General features: G+C 30.8%; 2 protein-coding genes across 4 annotated transcripts in view; both read left to right on the plus strand.

Annotated features, from left to right (window-relative positions):
- E23 (ABC transporter G family member E23) overlaps positions 1-12,866 on the plus strand; it is a 91,996-nt gene extending 79,130 nt beyond the window's left edge. For 2 of the 3 annotated variants that reach the window (XM_089222920.1, XM_015512351.2), the window contains exons 2-14: positions 5,139-5,320; positions 6,140-6,309; positions 6,519-6,624; positions 8,506-8,606; positions 8,689-8,850; positions 8,991-9,084; positions 9,169-9,315; positions 9,613-9,714; positions 9,805-9,920; positions 9,996-10,203; positions 10,367-10,581; positions 10,660-10,868; positions 11,767-12,866. In XM_089222920.1, coding sequence (XP_089079046.1) covers positions 5,139-5,320; positions 6,140-6,309; positions 6,519-6,624; positions 8,506-8,606; positions 8,689-8,850; positions 8,991-9,084; positions 9,169-9,315; positions 9,613-9,714; positions 9,805-9,920; positions 9,996-10,203; positions 10,367-10,581; positions 10,660-10,868; positions 11,767-11,950 — 1,996 coding nt within the window. In that variant the 3' untranslated portion in view covers positions 11,951-12,866. Of the gene's footprint in view, positions 1-2,132; positions 2,272-5,138; positions 5,321-6,139; positions 6,310-6,518; positions 6,625-8,505; positions 8,607-8,688; positions 8,851-8,990; positions 9,085-9,168; positions 9,316-9,612; positions 9,715-9,804; positions 9,921-9,995; positions 10,204-10,366; positions 10,582-10,659; positions 10,869-11,766 lie in introns of those variants that run through there. The other variant, XM_015512352.2, reaches the window with a different exon arrangement.
- A 4,795-nt stretch (positions 12,867-17,661) lies between these two features.
- mRpL4 (mitochondrial ribosomal protein L4) lies at positions 17,662-19,107 on the plus strand. Its single transcript, XM_015512328.2, has 6 exons — positions 17,662-17,895; positions 17,969-18,159; positions 18,232-18,456; positions 18,519-18,628; positions 18,697-18,770; positions 18,839-19,107. The coding sequence occupies exons 1-6, from the start codon at positions 17,796-17,798 to the stop codon at positions 18,985-18,987; spliced, it is 849 nt and encodes a 282-aa protein (XP_015367814.1). The 5' UTR covers positions 17,662-17,795; the 3' UTR covers positions 18,988-19,107.
- Positions 19,108-19,152: the final 45 nt, after the last annotated feature.

The raw sequence follows: 19,152 nt of genomic DNA on the forward strand, positions 1-19,152 counted from the left end.
ATAACATTATCATCGTCGTTTTCGGATGCCGTTGGAGCGTTGAGCACATTTAAATCGTTATTTATTTTCCACGCGTCCGACCGAAATCGTTTTCGCGTTGCAAAAAAAAATTTAAAAAACCCCGTTTTTCCACGACATTATTATCATGTTAAAATAATATCAATACAAATTTTAATTGATTTTGTATAAAATAACTTTAAGTCCCCAGTAATAACTTATACATGCTGAATCGTGAACATTACGTAGTGCAGTGTGTATTATTTTATTCTCGCAAGGTCCGTCTTAAACGTTCGTTGCAAAACGCATACCTAGCAGGTACGCGTGTTTTAGTCGTAAAAATAATAAAAATATGTACCATAGCCGCGATTATGTTCTTGTTTTTTTATGATACTGACCATCCGTCATCAACCGTCGGTCACGTCGGTGTAAGCTTGCACGCTGCAGCGGCTTCGATGGGATTGGTGTTGTCCAATCGAAATTCGTTCACAGCACAAGACGTCGATGATTTTTGCCACATCACGATTATCTGCAATAACCATGGCCGTGTCCATTTCATAACATTATTTTATTCGTGATATTAATCATCTCCGATGGGAATTCGAGGAACCTCGTCCAAGTAAATTAGTATAATATTATACATAGGTATATTGTTAACCGTAAATGCCCAACACTTCTGTTGTGGGTACACTGCAGCGATATTAATGATATATAACTGTCGGCTGTTTCGCATTTAACTCCAACAGATCGTAAAATCCATACATGCACGTATAATATAATATTATCTATATTATTTATATTTTGTTTCGTTAAAACTATAATTTAGACGTTATTGCGAAATTCACCATAAAATCGTAGGTAGCCGTTGCTAGTAATTGAGTTGGCTTTTGTTTTAAGAATTATTTTTCACGCACATACAAATATAATAATATATTATTTAAGTTACATCGTTTACCGAGTCGTATATATTCATTTGCACGTATTTAGAGTTTGTTGACCCGTTGGCAACACTTTTACTGAATAGTTTTCTTAAAAAACACAAAAAAACTGAGTCATCTCACGAAATTCAGTCTTATATTATATTAAGGAGAGCATTTCGAAGTATTGAATAATGCAATGGTACGGTTTAAATGTAGGTAGTTACTAACTTAACCAGCTCTGAATTTGAATTAATTTAAAAATTTACGTTTTTTACATGAATATAATACGTATTGCCTTTATATCACAAATATACCTACATGTTATTATATTACACTTTCGTTTTTAAATATAAATAGGTACGGTTTGTTTTCGTTTTGTTAAAAATATCAACTTAATTCGTTTAACCCTTTATAGAATATTACACTCAATAGCCATACTACACATATATTTACAGTTTGGTTTTAGAAAAAGATATAAATAAAGTTCATGTAATAATTATTTGGTTTCTTTACATATTAGAACATGTATAAATTGTAGAAAGTTCCACTTCACGTATATATAATATTATTATACGTAGTAATACGAGTTTCAGGATTTGCAGTGAATTTAAAACAGTAGAATTAAAAAAATCCTACATACGCGTTATCAATTATTGCAACAAAAAATTGCGATTTTCCATCTATATGAAATAATATATTATATTTATATAAAGGACGTTGACCGATTAAAACGTTTCTTGAGAAAATCGTGTAGATTATCATGAAAAAAAATAATATTAAGAAATAGAATCGACCGCGGCGGCTATAATATAATATACACCTATATATAATTATTCATTTTTATCGAGCTATATTTTTATCTGTGTCTCGTTTTCCGGAAATTGTATTTTTTTCGCCGTGGCAAACAATAGCAGCTCTCACGGTCCGTACGGAATGTAACCGTACCCAGACACAATCGCAATATAAACACACACGCACACACACGTATTTGCGAACTCCAAAACGGTTTATCGAAAACGTTTTGATATGTTCATAAGGAAAAAAATCCGATCGTTAGCAAAAACATAATACGACCGGCCGGCCGACATCGGGTAGGTAGTCGATAAAACGTATGTAAACATTTAATCATAATAATCACACGGCCTACATCCACCCAAGTGTTGCTGATGGTCTTTTATCAGTGGACCAATGGCTAAATAGTTTTGAAATATTTTTTCCTCCTATCGCGTTTTAACGGGCACACACCACGCACGTACATTACACTATATTGCTGCAGTGCGTTCGCTGTTCGTGGTTAGAACACCTTGCAGCGCTCGTGGTACAAAATGATCAAAAAACTTCTCTCGGATTGTTTGTAAGTTGATTTTTTTTATTATTATTTTAATTTTTTCGTAAATTATTATTATCATCATCGTGCCGTAAGATGTACCTATACAGTCGTCCGTTCCGAATTTACATACATTATTTCCAATCCTTGCACCATATATTATCAATAAATTGCATAGGCACCTATAATATAATAAATATAATCTAAAAATAATTTCTCGTCGGCATTGTAAAACCGAATAAAATTATTATTCGTATAATTGTAGAAAGTACAGCTATGTATTATAATATGGCAAACGTTAAAGTATATATAGTGTTGCGAGTTTCCTGTAGATGAGCTTTGACCTCGACCGCTCAATAAGTACACGAGTAATGAGTTATATTATATTATAGCATCCCCGGTTTCGTAATATATTTATATTTATATGTGTGTATTGTAATCGAAAATAAAATAAAAGCTGATCGTATTAGCTGATTAATAAGCAGTGATAATAAAGGTTTTTTTAGCGACTGCGCGAGATATTGTGCTATTATTATTTTATTATATTCGTGCAGTGTGTATAATATTAAATACCTATAGTGCAGCGCGTATTAGCTATACGTCCCGATGAAGTTTAACCGGTCTTGTCAGCAGGTCATCTGAAATGAAGAGAAATAGAAAGTGGTGTAAAACTCGCGGTCGTATATTAATATAATATATTATTATTATTATATATCTATAATACGTCTTACATAGGAGTTTTTGTATGTATATAAACACTGCAACCGTCGGTGCATATAAGTTATTGACTTCGTGTGACGCTTGCCAACTAGAAAAAAAAAATAATAATAACAAAACGGAAAACAATTAAAACGTATACATGATATAATAATTATTAATTATTATACTTCAGCTCGTACGTTCGCCTAGCCGTTATACGATTGCAATCAATACATTTTTATATGCACTATATAATATGCATATAGCTGCGACCGTGGACTATAATAATAGTAAACGGTCAGATTGTGCATAGTTGAGGAATGCGTGTTTTAATGCACTATTTAATTTTATGCTATATACGGTACATGATGTATATATACACTATATACGTCATGTTAATTGATATTTAAATATGTCGAGATTTTTTTTCAAATACTAGCTATAATAATCGTCTTCGTTGGCAAACTACTGCAACTATGTTGAATGGTGCAAATAAATGAGTGATGTTGAAAGTCTAAACGATGTTTTTTTTATACATCAAAGGATGCGTCGTAAAATTTTTATTTCGAAAAACAATATATATCATAGCGACTTATGATGATGATGATATTACTACGCGCGAGACAGATTTTTTTCAGACATCTGTCACAATTAAATGTAGGTATATTCGATAAGATGGACATCTGCTATAACGCAATTATAATATCTGCTGCAGGTTAAGCCTACGCGTTCTAATTATTGTCTGCTTAACTCGGCGTTTATAGCCATATCTAATTCGTTTATAGATTCAATTACAGACAACTTACAACACCGTAGTGTAGTAATCACGAATAAAAACTTGATGAGTATATAGTCAGGTACTTAGATTACATTAATATTATAGTAGAAACGAGTGTTTTTCATCGATCCGGCTGTGTGTTTAATGCTGTAGCACGGTATATATAATCACTTTGCATTGGAGTTGAATATGCGACTCAAACGAAACCGCGTATATAGGTGTAGTGCAACGATAAACGAAACGCTGAATAATCCAATAAAAAAAAATGATATGTGTAATATCATTACGATTGACGAATCTCTGGATCTTATCGCCTCGTTATTATTTTAGCCGCATCAGCGGAATGGTTTAGCGCCGCCTGCTCGCTCTCACAACAATAATAATATAATATAATATTATAACGACTGTTGTTGCATTTCTCGCGCGTATTTTGAAATCGGATAAGGTCGCTGTGAACCTAAATCTCATCATACATTTATACGATACATTAAAATACTATCGACTCTCTCACGCAGTACCCATATAATATGTATATACGCAGTGCCGTTACGTTGTTGTGCAGAGTGCGCCCAACGAGCTCGGAAATACGTATGATAATGTATGCAAAAAATATTATAGATCGTCGCCCGATCTGATTTTTACATCGCGAAATCATTGCAGACGGACAAAATGTCGCGGTGAATAATAATAACAATAAACGTATTTATCGTCGAACCATCGGCAGTGGCGTATAAATTATCATATAAGTATAATATTTTAATGAAGTGCTCACGGCTATGTTATAACGGATAAAACAAAACACTGCTGCTGCGCACTTGCTGCACTCGTACAATATATACAATATATATATCACCCCAGCTGAATAACAAATAACAACAACAACAACAACAACAACAACAATAATAATAATAATAGCCGCAATACGGGAATAAACGAAACTGCGTATGTTTTTTTAATCGGTGTTAACTAATGCTAAATGATGATTGCGAGACCCGAAAATTTGCAATGTCAAATCGAAATCGGTCCACACACACACACACATATGCGTACGTGTATATATTATACTTATGCATAATATATTTGCGTGCGTGTGTTTTCGTCTGGCTAATATATATATATAGCTGGTTCGTTGACATCTGCTGCAAACATCACGCGTGGGTCGGTGAACTTATTGTAATAACATTTTTGTCTCTTGATCAAATAATCAAAATCATTAAATCAGCCGAATAACGTCGTCGGCCGAAAAAAAACCTAACCGTAAAATTTAACGGGAATGTTAGAGTCGTATTTTTTACGCCGCTGCAGCAACGCTATTACTAACGCAAGATGATATGGCTTAGTTGATCACGATGCATTTAATTTCATATTATATAATAAATAATAATATTATAACATATGGTTTGCTGTTCTGTCACAGGTTGGAAAACGGAGTGAACGTGCAAGAACCCCCGGGATGTATGCACCCGTTGCCCGCACATCGGCCGATCGAGCTGACTTTCAGCAACCTGACAGTGACACTAGACGACAAGAGACACGTGCTGAAGAACATCAGTGGTGTCGTAAAACCGGGACAGGTGTTGGCCGTAATGGGTCCTTCAGGTGAGTCCGATACCGCACTTTGTCGAGTTACATATAATTATTATGAAATATCTTATAGTACTGTACAACATCATTACAATGACAACGTTATATTTAGTTGTATGTATAGGCAATGTCCGCGAAAATGATCGAATCTAAAAAAGGAATAGACACAAAACGTGTACGCGCCTATACCATTCAAATTAAATACTCTAACAGTTTTAAAAAGCGCTTAAACTATAAAAATATAAAACATATTAGGTATACTTTTAGATTCTCAAACCATAAAGTAAACATAATTATGTTGCATTAATTTGAAACGTTTGATCAACGTTACTTAAATTGCGTTTGTCGATTTAGGTCCAGCACTGCAAACGAGTCCAACTATCTCTAATTATTTAGTTATCTATATAGGTGCTTTATTACTAAATCTCACCACTGACATAGGTAAAAATTTCAGATTAAGGAAATTAATAATCCTATATATAAGTTGAGTTTTCCACGAGTATAACACGTATTTTTTTTAAATTTTGATAACATATAACATATAATATTGCTGATGATAGTTAAATTTTTTCTACTTTTGGATAAATATCTGTAAGACGTATTATGTTTTTAACGATATTGACCGTAGAAAACTAGAATTTTATCAATATAATATGTATAATATATATTCCTTATATTTATATATAGATATATTATATTAAAAAGCATTGAGTCTAATAATAATATGATATGAATACTAAAAATAATAATAACAATAAAATAAAAACCTAACCTGACCGATCGTGGAAATAATTTTACTAATAATTTCTATTTGTTTGTTTTTATATTTTAAAGGATGTGGAAAAACAACTTTGCTAAATTGTCTTTCGGGCCGGACCAAGTTGAATTCCGGGTGCATCCACCTGAATCGCGAGCGTCTCAACAAGCGGTGCAAGCGGCGTATCTGTTACGTATTACAACAAGACATTTTTTTCCCGGACTTGACCCTGAGACAAACGCTCGAGGTGTGTATTCCGCATTTAAACGCAATTTGGACAAATAATATATTATTCACAGATAATATAAAACGTCATACCTAATGACGGCGATATTATTATTATTATAAACGTTGTTGTGCTGTATTCAATTACGGGTGTATTAACTAATGATTTGAGTATAATAATGACTGATATTATAAAGTTACGTTTTGATATTTTCATGTTCGCGGTCGCAGTACGCTGCAATGCTGAGACTTCCCGATTCATTATCTCGCGGTCAAAAAATGCAGTACGTTGATCATATCATAGACGTGCTCGATCTGAACAACTGTCAAGATACAAGTATGTAAATTCGTATACATTATTATTATTATTATTATTATTATTACATAGACACTCGGTACCGACTAACAGCGGTGCGCTGTATATAATATATTATAATAGATCGATATAATAAATTAGATTAGAATAATCGTAAATGATATATATTATATACACGTCGTGCAAACACACACACACACACACACACACATGCTTTGGGACTGTTGAACGAGTGTGCTTTGTTCGGACGCTGTTGTAGCACCGATGTGGTTGCATAACCGATCGAGAATAAAACTGCATAAAAAATACAAAAAAGCGAATAACAAATATGTGTACGAGAGTATTATACGCTAATCTATCGTAAAGGTTAGCCAAGGTTAACCTTCGTGTTACACTATATATATATATATATATATATATACGCCGGCCGTGCATTATCTATACCTATCTTTAATTTAAATTATTAATAATATATGTATAATATAATTTAATATTATATTATAATCATGTGGTGTACACGACGTCGTTTACAAATTATTATTGTTTTGATTAACAAAAAATATAAACGTGTTCAACGTTTCAGTAAAAATGATATATATTTTGAAATTTCGGGCGTTAATATTATTATGTTCGCTTTATATACTAGAAAAGTTCAACCATTACATGAACGGGAAAAGTAATGTAATTGAGTTCCGAGTATAAACGAAAAACATACGAATTGAGTCCGCGATTTGGAAACGAAAAATATACTTATTGAGTCCGAGGATTATTTTCAGTAAGATATACAACCAAACATAGCAAAAAAACATAGTTTTCATTGACTACGTGATATCGTTCATATAATTCAAAATTTGTATGATTTTAATAAAACGATTTGAAAGTGTACAATATATTTATCACATACCAAAAGTTTAGCCAATGTATAAAAACAATTTAATCATCACCTATATTCATTTTTCAAATATATATATATACATAAATAACATTTAAATTATACATATATTACACCCAAACATGATTATATTATAAAATACAAAAACTATATTAAATCTGATAACAATTGGAAGAAAGTTTTTTTTTTTAAGTTTAATAGGACTCTATTAGTTTATATTTACCTTAAAACAACCAAGAACTCATTTCGTTCTAAAAGGTTTTATTGAGACTCAGTTCGTATGCATCCGTTATTTTAGTCTCTGTTGGTATCTGTGTTATATTTAGTGGTGCATTAACGATTTTGGCAAGTCGCAAGACAGTTACAAATTACAATTAAAAATCACCTATTTCATTTTTTATTATTGCTAAAAACTCCTGTACAGTATATAATACTATTATATATTTTGTTCTTGAAATTAATGTATGCAGTATGCAGCTTATCGATACACAGAGCTTAGATGGTGTTTTCTTCGAATTCGTATTATTATTCAGTTTACCGTTTTCTTTTAAAATGAATAATTCACCGTCAATAAATTACTATACCACGATTCATATACCTATATCATATTGATATTTGATACTTAATGTTTCTATACCAAGTACACTGTTGCAGTGCTGCACAACCGCGCATGCAAAGACAATAGTATTATAATCTATCGCTGCTGCAATAATACTGAATGGCTACCTAGTTTCATTGTTATTATTTACCGAACATATTTTTTTTTCACTAAAATATACCTACAGGCTACAACGTATGTTAAGTATTCTTTTAAACAACAAAACTAATTTTGTATTTAGCTAATAATCTTCTACCGTATTTATACTACCTAATGATGCTTAAGTGATTAAAATATTATTATGTTAGCACATTAATCACCATTAAAAAAAAAAAATCATAACTATAGGTATATATTACTATATATTAATAAACATTTAACTAATCTCACGTGTACATTTGTTTGATTTTAGTTATCGGGGACTACATGAAGCGTGGTTTGTCCGGGGGTGAAAAGAAACGAGCAAACATCGCTTGCGAACTCTTAACCAATCCAGCTTTAATGCTGCTAGATGTAAGCATAATACATTAATACCTATTAGTCGAAAATATTTCAGCTTGGTTGAATTGATTGACACTCGGTGTATGTAACTTAGGAACCCACAACTGGACTGGACTCTCATTCAGCTTACAAATTGATGTGGTCGCTAAAGAAATACGCCGAAAAAGAAGGAAAAACTATTGTAGTCACTGTTCACCAACCGTCATCTCAAATATTTCATATGTTTGATAAACTACTTTTGATCTGCAATGGACAGGTACGAAACACTAAAATCAAACAACATAAAAAATGTTCATATTTAATACTCTTCATTAATATATTTCCTATCAACCTAAACATAATATATTATGTATATATATATCACAAACTAAAACTATTGTTATATTTTATATATAGACTGCATACTTTGGTGACATCAATAAAGTTGTAAATTTCTTTAGTAACATTGGAATGACGATAGCCCCACATTACAATCCGGCTGACTTCATTCGTAAGTTTCATCGAACATAGTGTTTAATTATCTGGCGATTCGTTGTGATTATTTTATTAAGATTGTGGTATAATTCGTTTATAGTGGAACAAGTTAAAGGTACAGAAGAAATGAAACAAAAGATAATAGCCGCCGCACAGAGAGCCCAAGACGATTATTATCAGCAAGAATCGTTGAATTTGAATTGCACGTGTGACAAGTACCTAAATAACTATCGTCACAATCATAACGGTTAGTTGTAAATAATAATAACAATAATATAATCATATATTTTAAGAATTATTAATATTATTATAATTAATTATTATGAAAAATCACTACCTAAACGTAATTAAATATGGCCATATATCAGCGAAATCGGTGGTTCAAGTTAACTTCAGTTTAAGCCACGGTTAGGATATTGTAATACGCCCATTTCGATTTGAACCAGGTTTAAACTATGATTGTAAAACGGGCCCTTAGACAGCTAATATCGTTAAAACTGTACCCAATGCCCTAATAATCTAATCATTTGTTTGTATTGTACAGATAAATATCAATGGCCCATGAATGCTACCAACGGTCATATTTGTACAGCGTTCAGTGACTCGTCTACAGATAGCAATGAAAAATGTTATACTGCAGTCAGAGGTGTGTACGAAATTTAGTTTTATGGTTTACATATTAAACAACGACTCCAATAGCGATCGATATCGTTTAACTATTGACTTTGTATTGTAGTTCACGAAGACGAAGTGAAAAATTTATGGCCCGACAGTCAGAGCCATTCTTCAACTTCTACATCTGACGAAGACTTTACTTGGCAATGGCCCACCAGCTTTTGGACACAATTCAAAGTAATAACATATCATTATACAGAATAATTAAAATATGACACGGGATTTACATATATGGGTTTTTTGGTTATTTAGGTGTTGAGCCAGAGGAACTTCCAAGAAGCGCGTCCTCAAATGTTGAGCACACTGAACTGGGTGCAAACAATTGCGCTGGGCATATTGGCCGGTCTGCTGTGGTTCCAATTGCCGCGCACGGAACAATCTTTGCAGAACATCCAGGGGTGGATGTTCTTTTCCACTACTTACTGGATGCTTTTTGCTCATTTCGGTACACTGTCGTCTTGTAAGTACCTGCACCATTCCATAATATATTATAATGTTCACACGATACGACGACACTACATTAAAGTGTTGTAAAAATATGCACATTGCATACTCATATGGCAGCTATATTGTAATATATAAGTATAACTATATCAATAACTGAATTTTATTGTGTTTTACAGTCCCTCCAGAAAGAGAAGTTATTAATAAAGAACGCCAGAGTGGAGCGTATCGCTTGAGTGCGTATTATCTGGCCAAAATGGTCGGCGAACTGCCGTTGACAATCACCTTGCCAGCCGTCTATCATCTGATCTCCTACCCAATGCTTGGCATGCATAGTGTTAGTACATTCTTCACCCTATTAATGTTTCTATTATTGAACACCATCGTCGCTCAGGTAAATTGAATTGAATATATTTCGTGGTGCAATTTGTCTGATTGCTAAAAATTACAAAAATACATTTTCCGCTTATAGAGCGTCGGGTTTTTCGTGGGAGCGTTTTGCATGGACATGCAAGTCTCGATTACAATCAGCGCCCTGTACACGCTGGCCACACAACTTTTTGGCGGCTACTTGGCGACAAATATTCCTAGCTGGTTACAGTGGATGCAGTATCTCAGTATGGTGCATTATGCCTATCAAAACATGCAAATCGTCGAATTTAGCGATGGAGAACCAATCATGTAAGTGCTTACCTACCATATATTATATTACCAAATACACTTGTTCTAAATGTTACTAATACATAAAATGATCTGGTCGAATTTAACACCTATAAAATGGCGCTGTAATTCTCATCCTAGTTTCTTTTTTTTTTCTTTGCTTTTTTTTTCTTTTCTTTTTTAAAGAATTTTATATTTTTATATTTTCTTCTTCGGAAAACATTATAAAAGAAGTTATAACGAAAAAAGTTATCAAAAATTGATAAAATAAAAGATCACGATTTTCAGATTAAAATATTCTGATTCGCTTCATTTATTTAAAAAAAAAAAAAACTTAAGATATTGAAAAGTTAACTAAAAGATCTTGCCACTTATAACTTATATGGCAATGATTCTCTAACAAATAACATACAATTTAAAAACAAAAATCAAAATTTTGTATAAGAGTAGGTATACGTAGCCAAATCTTGTTTATACAATAATGAAGCTCGTAGTTTTGAGTAAGTGAGTGGAACGCTGGGCATTCTTGAATTACCTAAATGTACATTGTTTATTGATAATTTAAATATACAAATTTAACGTAAGTAGATTGTATTCGAGGTATCTGAAGTTTAGCATATTTTATAATTCAGCTGCGTGCATAATTTTTATCTAATTAAATAAAATAAAATAATAACTATCATTGTGCGAGGGGCCACTATAGGTGGGCGGTTAGTTGATAAGGAAAATAATATTACACAAGGCCAGCTTTAATACCCTTTGGGCGCCACTGTATATACCTATACCATGTGCATAATATCATACTATATGCACTACACCTGCAGGCAATATTGTAGTACCCATTTTATTATTACATATTATAATATACGTACCTAACCTTTGTCAAGTTTTATAATAATTTTGTATGTTGTTCGTACAGGTGTGCAAAACAATCCAAGTATGCGGTGTGTGAAAACTCGACTTTTATACCAGCTCTGGACATTGTAAACGCGCAAGGTGCATCGTTCCCATTATGGCTGAACACTGCGATACTGTTCGGCTTCCTTATCGTGTTCAGATTGTTAGGTTATCTAGTGTTGCGTTTCATCCGAAAACCAAAGTGAATACCTAAACCGTTGATGGCTGTGAGCGATTAACATTTTTAATTATTAATCGTTTTATAAAAACATAAATATGGCTGTGTCATTTTAGACATTATAATATTTTTTATCTCGTTATAAATATTAAACTTAGAGACTCGTTTTTCAACTCGATAATACCCCGAACTCATTTCCTAACGCTAAAATTTGGTGCTTGTACCTATTTTGATCGGATTTCGGGAAAAGCGGTGTGAGATGTGTTACACGTATTTATATGTCGCATTGTTTTGATTTTTTGTACTACATCGTAATAATGTTTTTAAATGTTGCATAAAAATTATTTTATGACTTTAAATACCTATTTTTTTAATTTTTAAAAATTATTGTATAATTATTATTTTATTGAGTTCGAACATACAGAATTTTGTTTTCACTAATACCTCTGAGATGAAATTTTGTTACATATATACTGTTCGCACAGATTTTTCGTTACTACTTAGATAATCACATTTTTAATTTTTACTTTAAAAATGCTTTATTAATTTTAATTGAATCACTATTCACCGTTATTTTATTTTATAGTGTATGAATTATACATTTTTTTTTTTAACTATAAATATTGTATTTATTTTAATTTTTTTGTTCTTATTTATTACCATTTACATAAAATAAGCGGTACAAAAAATGTTAATTTTGTTAATATATATAAATATATTTTTTTTTTTTTGTAATTTGATAGTTTTTGTAAGCAATAATAATTTCTAACTACAGTTTCTGTAATTTTTGACTGGCCTGTATAAAGTCATATTTGTTTTTATTGTGTATTACAATATAAAATTATTGAAAAAAACATATAATTAAAATGTTTTATTTAAATTGTTTTGTATATATATTATATTAAAAATATTCATGTTGCTATTAAATATTAAGCATTTGGATATTTAGTAAAGTTATAAATTAAATTTATTTATTTTTACAACTGTAAAAATAAGTATACCAAATTCCAATATTCCATGTACCAACGATCTATCAGCTATGTTATGTATATTATATTTTATTTATATTTTATTTTTATGTGGACAAGATAAAATATTACTAGCATTTCTATATGATTTGAATATCATTAATATCAATATTATCGTATAAACTAAAACATATATTAAATACTTATATATTATTATGATATAATATGTTAGGCTTCGAGTAACACGCTGACCACTGAAGCACTAAAAATGTTAATTGTGGGTACAGATTTAGAATAAAATAACCTTTGATATGTTATCAACAAAATTTTTTCAAAAACCCGTAAATATTGTTTACTTTAATACATATTAATATATTATTAAAAGCTTAAAACTGAAAAATACAAGGACACAATTAAACGGACGTTTGCCAATAAAACAAACTATTTATTTTTAGAGTTAATAAACTATTAATTTTAATGTATATTTAAATTTACACATCTACATACGCTTCTTGAAAAGCTAACAACTATCTTTAAATAAAAACAGATATACTTACTTTCGCGCTGTATAAAATTAACGTAGGTATTTTCATTTTATTTTTTACTTGAAAAAGTTGTAAGTCCGCAGGTCTTGTATATTGTAAAGAGTCCTAATGCATATAATATACTATTGTGATATATCGTGTTATATGCATTCTGGTATTCATATCATTTTTTATATTATAATATTTAATATACATAATATAATATAACCTATGGATAAATGACACAACACTCTAGGTATATAGGTACAAAAAAATAAAAAATAAGCATGTGTTTCTATTGTGGAAAAATAAATTAAATAGATACTATTATTTATTCAGCGGAACTGTCGTTCCAATTGTTGCACTTTAATCAATTTTAATCGTTATTGACAGTGTAACTATTATACGATCAGAATCCAGAGTCGAGGCGAGAACAGAGTCACGACGTCATATGGCCCCATCGGACGTCACAGGTCATCCACTATTCCCAGAAGCACGAGTCTTGCAGATGACCAGAGAAACGTTGTACACTCGTGACTCGTAGGTACTTGGTAGTTGGTATTGAAGTATTGATATACTGCAGTACCTATATGCAGTGTATATTATTATTATTTGTTAATTATTTTTTATTTATTTATTAATTTAATTGTGTCAATAAACCAAGTATTTTTACAATGCTTTACAATTTATAATAATTATAATTATAATTGATGATGTAATTGTTTACAACAGTATTTATATTCACTACAATATTTTTAAATTTTTGTTAGCTTATTAATCTAGATCAGAATCTGAGGTTGAGGTATTTTCATTGAGTTCTAGTAGGATATTCTGAGGTAGCCAAGGTTTGAGTCTTAGATTGGCGGACCTTCGGCCGATTTTGTAGTGAAGTGTTGAACTTTGTGAAGTCTTTCGTATTATAATTTATAATTAATTATTAATTATTATAAATGTTCTATGTACTAAAAAAAATGTTGTCATTAATTCATAATTATAATAATTGTATATAAATAACTGTATAAGAACTTGATTCATACATATTGTTTTCGTAGGTATTGATGATATTTGGTTAAAAATATTTAATGATGTGGCTGAATTTTTAAAATTAGATGATTTTTCGGTGTCTCGTCCACACCACCTGTTTCAGATTTACAAAATAATTGAATTATATAACACATTGATAAATATTGTAGATTTCCATTCTACATTTTGTAGAATCACGTTAACAAATATTATCAACATAAAAGATATTATACTTTTTAAATAATTTGTATGTACTTCCACATTGAGTACTTAAAAAAAAATTGTATAATATGGGGAACAGCCAACATAGTTTGAGTTGTAGGAGTTGTGTCATAAACGGGTGACTTGTATAAGTTTCAGGTAATTTGAAAACGAAACGATACACAATAATATTATTATACCTATAATTAATAATATGTTGTACGATATTATTATATGTCGTCCCTGCGATAATCATTTTGTTATAATAAAATATGTTTTCATTAAGGGGACACAACAACAAAATAATATTGTATTCCGGTCGTTGCGGTATTGATACGGCCCCACTCGCCTAGTCGCCCCAGCGCTTGCGTCCTCTCCTCATCCGTATACACCATCACATCCAAACCAACGTCGTTCGGTTCGTGGCGGGAGTATGGCGCGATACGCATCGAGCAAGTACTTAAGAGGACGCCACACCCGCATGTGTTGTCTCCGTCTTACAAACGTATAACATAGAAAAATCTGTGAAGCGCGGGACAACTTTACTCCCTTTGTATTTATAGTAGAATTACCAAAATTCCACAACGCATAGGTAAGAACTTCATCAGTGTCATAGCGTCATAATTTTTTTTGATAACATAAATATAATTAAAGTTATAAGTTTAAGAAAGTACATTTATTTTTAATTTTTCATTAAATTACTTAAAATTATTGGTTTGTGCTATCAAAAAAATAACGACGCTATGACACAGATAAAGTTCTTAACAACTATGCGTTGTGAAATTTTGAAAATTCTATTATAAATATTGAGGGAGAAAAGTTGTCCCGCGCTCAACAGATTTTGCTATGTTATACGTTTGTAAGACGGAGACAACACATGCGGGTGTGGCGTCCTCTCAAGTATAAGTAATATAGCGATCTATCTACACTTTCCTCATAGTTAATAGTGTAATAGTGGTTCATTGTGGTTGTAGAATTATTCCGTTTAAAACGCTATTGCAGCAAATTAATTATTATAATCATCACTTTAAAGTCTTAATATTAACGTCTTAAAAGGTAGGTACAAGTTCTTTAAATAATAATTATAATATACTGATGTAGTTACAGCGAAATGAATATGGCATTACGATTTGGTGAAGAGGAGAATATTTGTAGTTGTTTCAGCGAGGGAGATTGTAATAGAGGACGTTGATGTTTTTTTCGATAGTCCATGATATTAATTATTTATTGTGTATTAGTGTTAATTTCACTGGATAATTTTTATAGTTATTTTACTTCTCTGTATACAAATTTTCTAAATAATCAGAGGAGACATTGTTAGCGTGTACGGATCATTGAGCTAATCCGATATTGGGTTTTAGACTTTTTTAATAGAGATAAAGCTACGGCGGGAAAACGGCACATCTAAGTGTTCCGCATCCCGAAGTATGATTAATTAAAACTGTTTCAAATTTATTTATTGTAGTAAGTGCTTATTATACAAACTTTCGGATTGCGGTCTACTGATATTTAGCTTTTTAGCAGTAAAACGGTTTTTTTTAATAACAAAAAAAATTTGAACTTTGAACTTATAATAATCAAAATTTAAAATGTATGTAAATAATTGATGAAGGTAAATATAATAAAGTGTGGACGCGAGGTCGGCTGACATTACATGGTTTATAAACATATTTTAAAGTTCAAATGTGTACGGAATTAGATATTTCAACGGAAAATAACAATGCTAGTCATTTCATTGTAATTCAAAAACATATTATCCCTTGATTTTTGCGTATATAACAAATTTAAATCACGATACAATATCGGAAAAATAAATACGATATCGATTATTAAAAATATAATATCGTTGGCCAACATTACTCATTACCCAGTTAATATATCTTTCAATTCTATTTGCGGGACATTAAACTAGACTATAATCAATTATAAATTTCTATAGTTTAAATTTTTTTTAACTTATGTATTTTGCGCATTCACAACAAAAATTCATTTTATTCCAATGGCAATCACTATTTTAAATATCATTTTCAGATTGATCGATTTTTGAAAGACATTTTTATGAGCCCACTTGTATTGTAAACTCAAAATTCGCTAAATTTGAGCTATAGGTAGGTATAATTTAAAAAAACTCATTAAATTTGAATACTTATTTGCTTTTTTGTGTATTATTTCTTTGTAAACACCGTGATGTAATCAAAATTATTGTTATTAAGTAATACATTATTTACTATATTATTACTTATATTATATTATTTTATTTTTTTATATTTTTTGTTATTAATAAAAGCCTCGGCATCTAGGGCCATTGGCTACTACAAATGTATGGGGTTACATTGGGAAGTAATTGCTTAATATTAATGTACAAATTATTTTACAGAAGGTTGATTAAATTAGAATTGATTATAAATGATATCGTGTTTTGAATGTTGGCTGGCTTCGGCGAGAATGGATGGTACTCTTGCTTCCCGTTTTTCTCTTTCAAATTTGCGGCATTCTGTAATGATATGCTTGATTGTGAGCTGTGTGTCTTAATTTTATTGTTACACGTCATTATGACATTTCATTTAAACAAATCATTTTATTTTTAACAATTGGTACTATAGATTTTTTTTTTCAATCTACAGAAATCACAAACATAAACTATTCAATAAATTGTTCGAAAGTTTATTGAAAGAAAAATACATACAATTAGAAATAAATTAAATGTTGAAATGTTTTAATATCGATTCGACGAGTATAATAGTTACGATTCTTCACAACGGAATGATTTTCGAACAATAAGTTTAATTTTATTCCAACTTTGTTTATCAGACGTGAAAATGATGTTATTACGGATTTGTTAATATTTTATATTATTATTGTAACCGAGTGTTTTTAAATTAAATTTTCCCTCGGAAAACGAACATACCATTTGAAAACAAACTGCCGCACTGACAATGATAAGATCTACCATGGTCATAGCATAGATAACAGTATTTAGATTTGGGAAAATTTACAAGTGATAACAGTGATAACATCATAAGGCAATTATAGCCTATAAGGTATTCAACAATATTATGCTTAAAAATTAAAATTAATCTTGTTAAATGAATTTTGCATTATAATATTATTTAAGTCAACATTATATTTGTACAGTTTATAAAATAAAAATCTTAAAATGTTGTTAAATTGTTTGGCAAAACAAATTCGCGCTCTCCCGTCGACGTTCACAGCGGCATGTCGGTTGTCTACCGTGGCAATTGAAAATTCCGAGTTCAGTAAGTCTGCAATAGTTTAAATTGCTTGTTTTTGAAATGTAACAAAATTTAAACAATAATTAAAAATTCTTAGATGAAGTTGAAGAGCCGCCATTGGTATACGGCGGATACACACAACTACGCCAGGCATGGGTGTCTAATTTGGATACTATAAAGGAAAATCCATCTACAATCATAGATTTGCATCCCCAAGTGTTTGGATCGAGACCCAGAATTGATATAATACATGAAAATGTTGTGTGGCAAAAAAAATATAAATATGTTGTAAGTTATTTTCTTTTATTCCTCAGTTATTTTTCACTATACAAGTCTAATAACCATTTTTTATCACTACAGAGTTACGCCAATACCAAAGTTACAGCCGAGGTAAACATGAGCAGTAAAAAACCTTGGCCACAAAAGGGTCAAGGACGCGCACGGCATGGTACTAGACGTTCTCCACTGTTTAGAGGTGGATCTGTTATACATGGACCACGCTCTCATACAACTCATTTTTATATGCTTCCATTCTACAAAAGAGTATACGGACTTACATCAACACTATCTGTCAAGCTAATTCAAGTATATATATTTTATATTGTTAAATTAGTTTGCACATGACATTACCAGACATTTTTATTTAGGACGATTTACACGTAGTAAAAAATTTGGATTTACCTACAGACGATCCTGGATACATCAATGATTTAGTTGATTCAAGACTATGGGGACCTTCAGTTCTATTTATAGACGAGTAACTATAATAATTGATAATTTTTATTTGAGATTTAAAGAATTATGTACAAATTCATTTTTTTTTAGTACCGATACAATGCCAAGGAATATCAGTTTAGCATTGAACCAAATCAAACACATGAATCTGATGCCAGTTTATGGTAATCGTTTAAAAATAAAATTTAAAATTTCTTTACCTCAAATCAATATACTTTAATTATTATTTTAGGTTTGAACGTATACAGCATGCTGAAATATGAAACTCTCATTTTGACTGTAGCGGCAGTGAAAAAAATTCAAGACAGACTTCTTTACCAATTACATAGGCCTGATGTTCATCAAGCTACAAAAAAGTTCATGTTAAATAAACAGAATTAATATAAATATTATTGAGGAAATAACAATTTTGAAAATATATTATAGTTGTTTTTTAATAAACTTTTCACCTTTGTAAAGAAAATATTACTGCAATAAAAACCAGATAGCATTTTAAAGACATACTGAAGATGTTTGTTGTGGAAAGGCACTCCTTTTCTAGTAAAC

The sequence above is a fragment of the Diuraphis noxia genome, unplaced genomic scaffold (genome assembly GCF_037042655.1).
Source record: "Diuraphis noxia isolate RWA-SAM2 unplaced genomic scaffold, SU_Dnox_SAM2 contig0003, whole genome shotgun sequence".
In the NCBI taxonomy this organism is placed as follows: domain Eukaryota; kingdom Metazoa; phylum Arthropoda; class Insecta; order Hemiptera; family Aphididae; genus Diuraphis; species Diuraphis noxia.

Bases quoted from the DNA above. Each gene is read 5' to 3' on its own strand.
- mRpL4 (XM_015512328.2), top strand. From the start codon at position 17,796: ATGTTGTTAAATTGTTTGGCAAAACAAATTCGCGCTCTCCCGTCGACG. The intron at 18,160-18,231 runs GTAAGTTATTTT...TTATCACTACAG, and splicing joins AAAAAAAATATAAATATGTT to AGTTACGCCAATACCAAAGT. The intron at 18,629-18,696 runs GTAACTATAATA...ATTTTTTTTTAG, and splicing joins TCAGTTCTATTTATAGACGA to TACCGATACAATGCCAAGGA.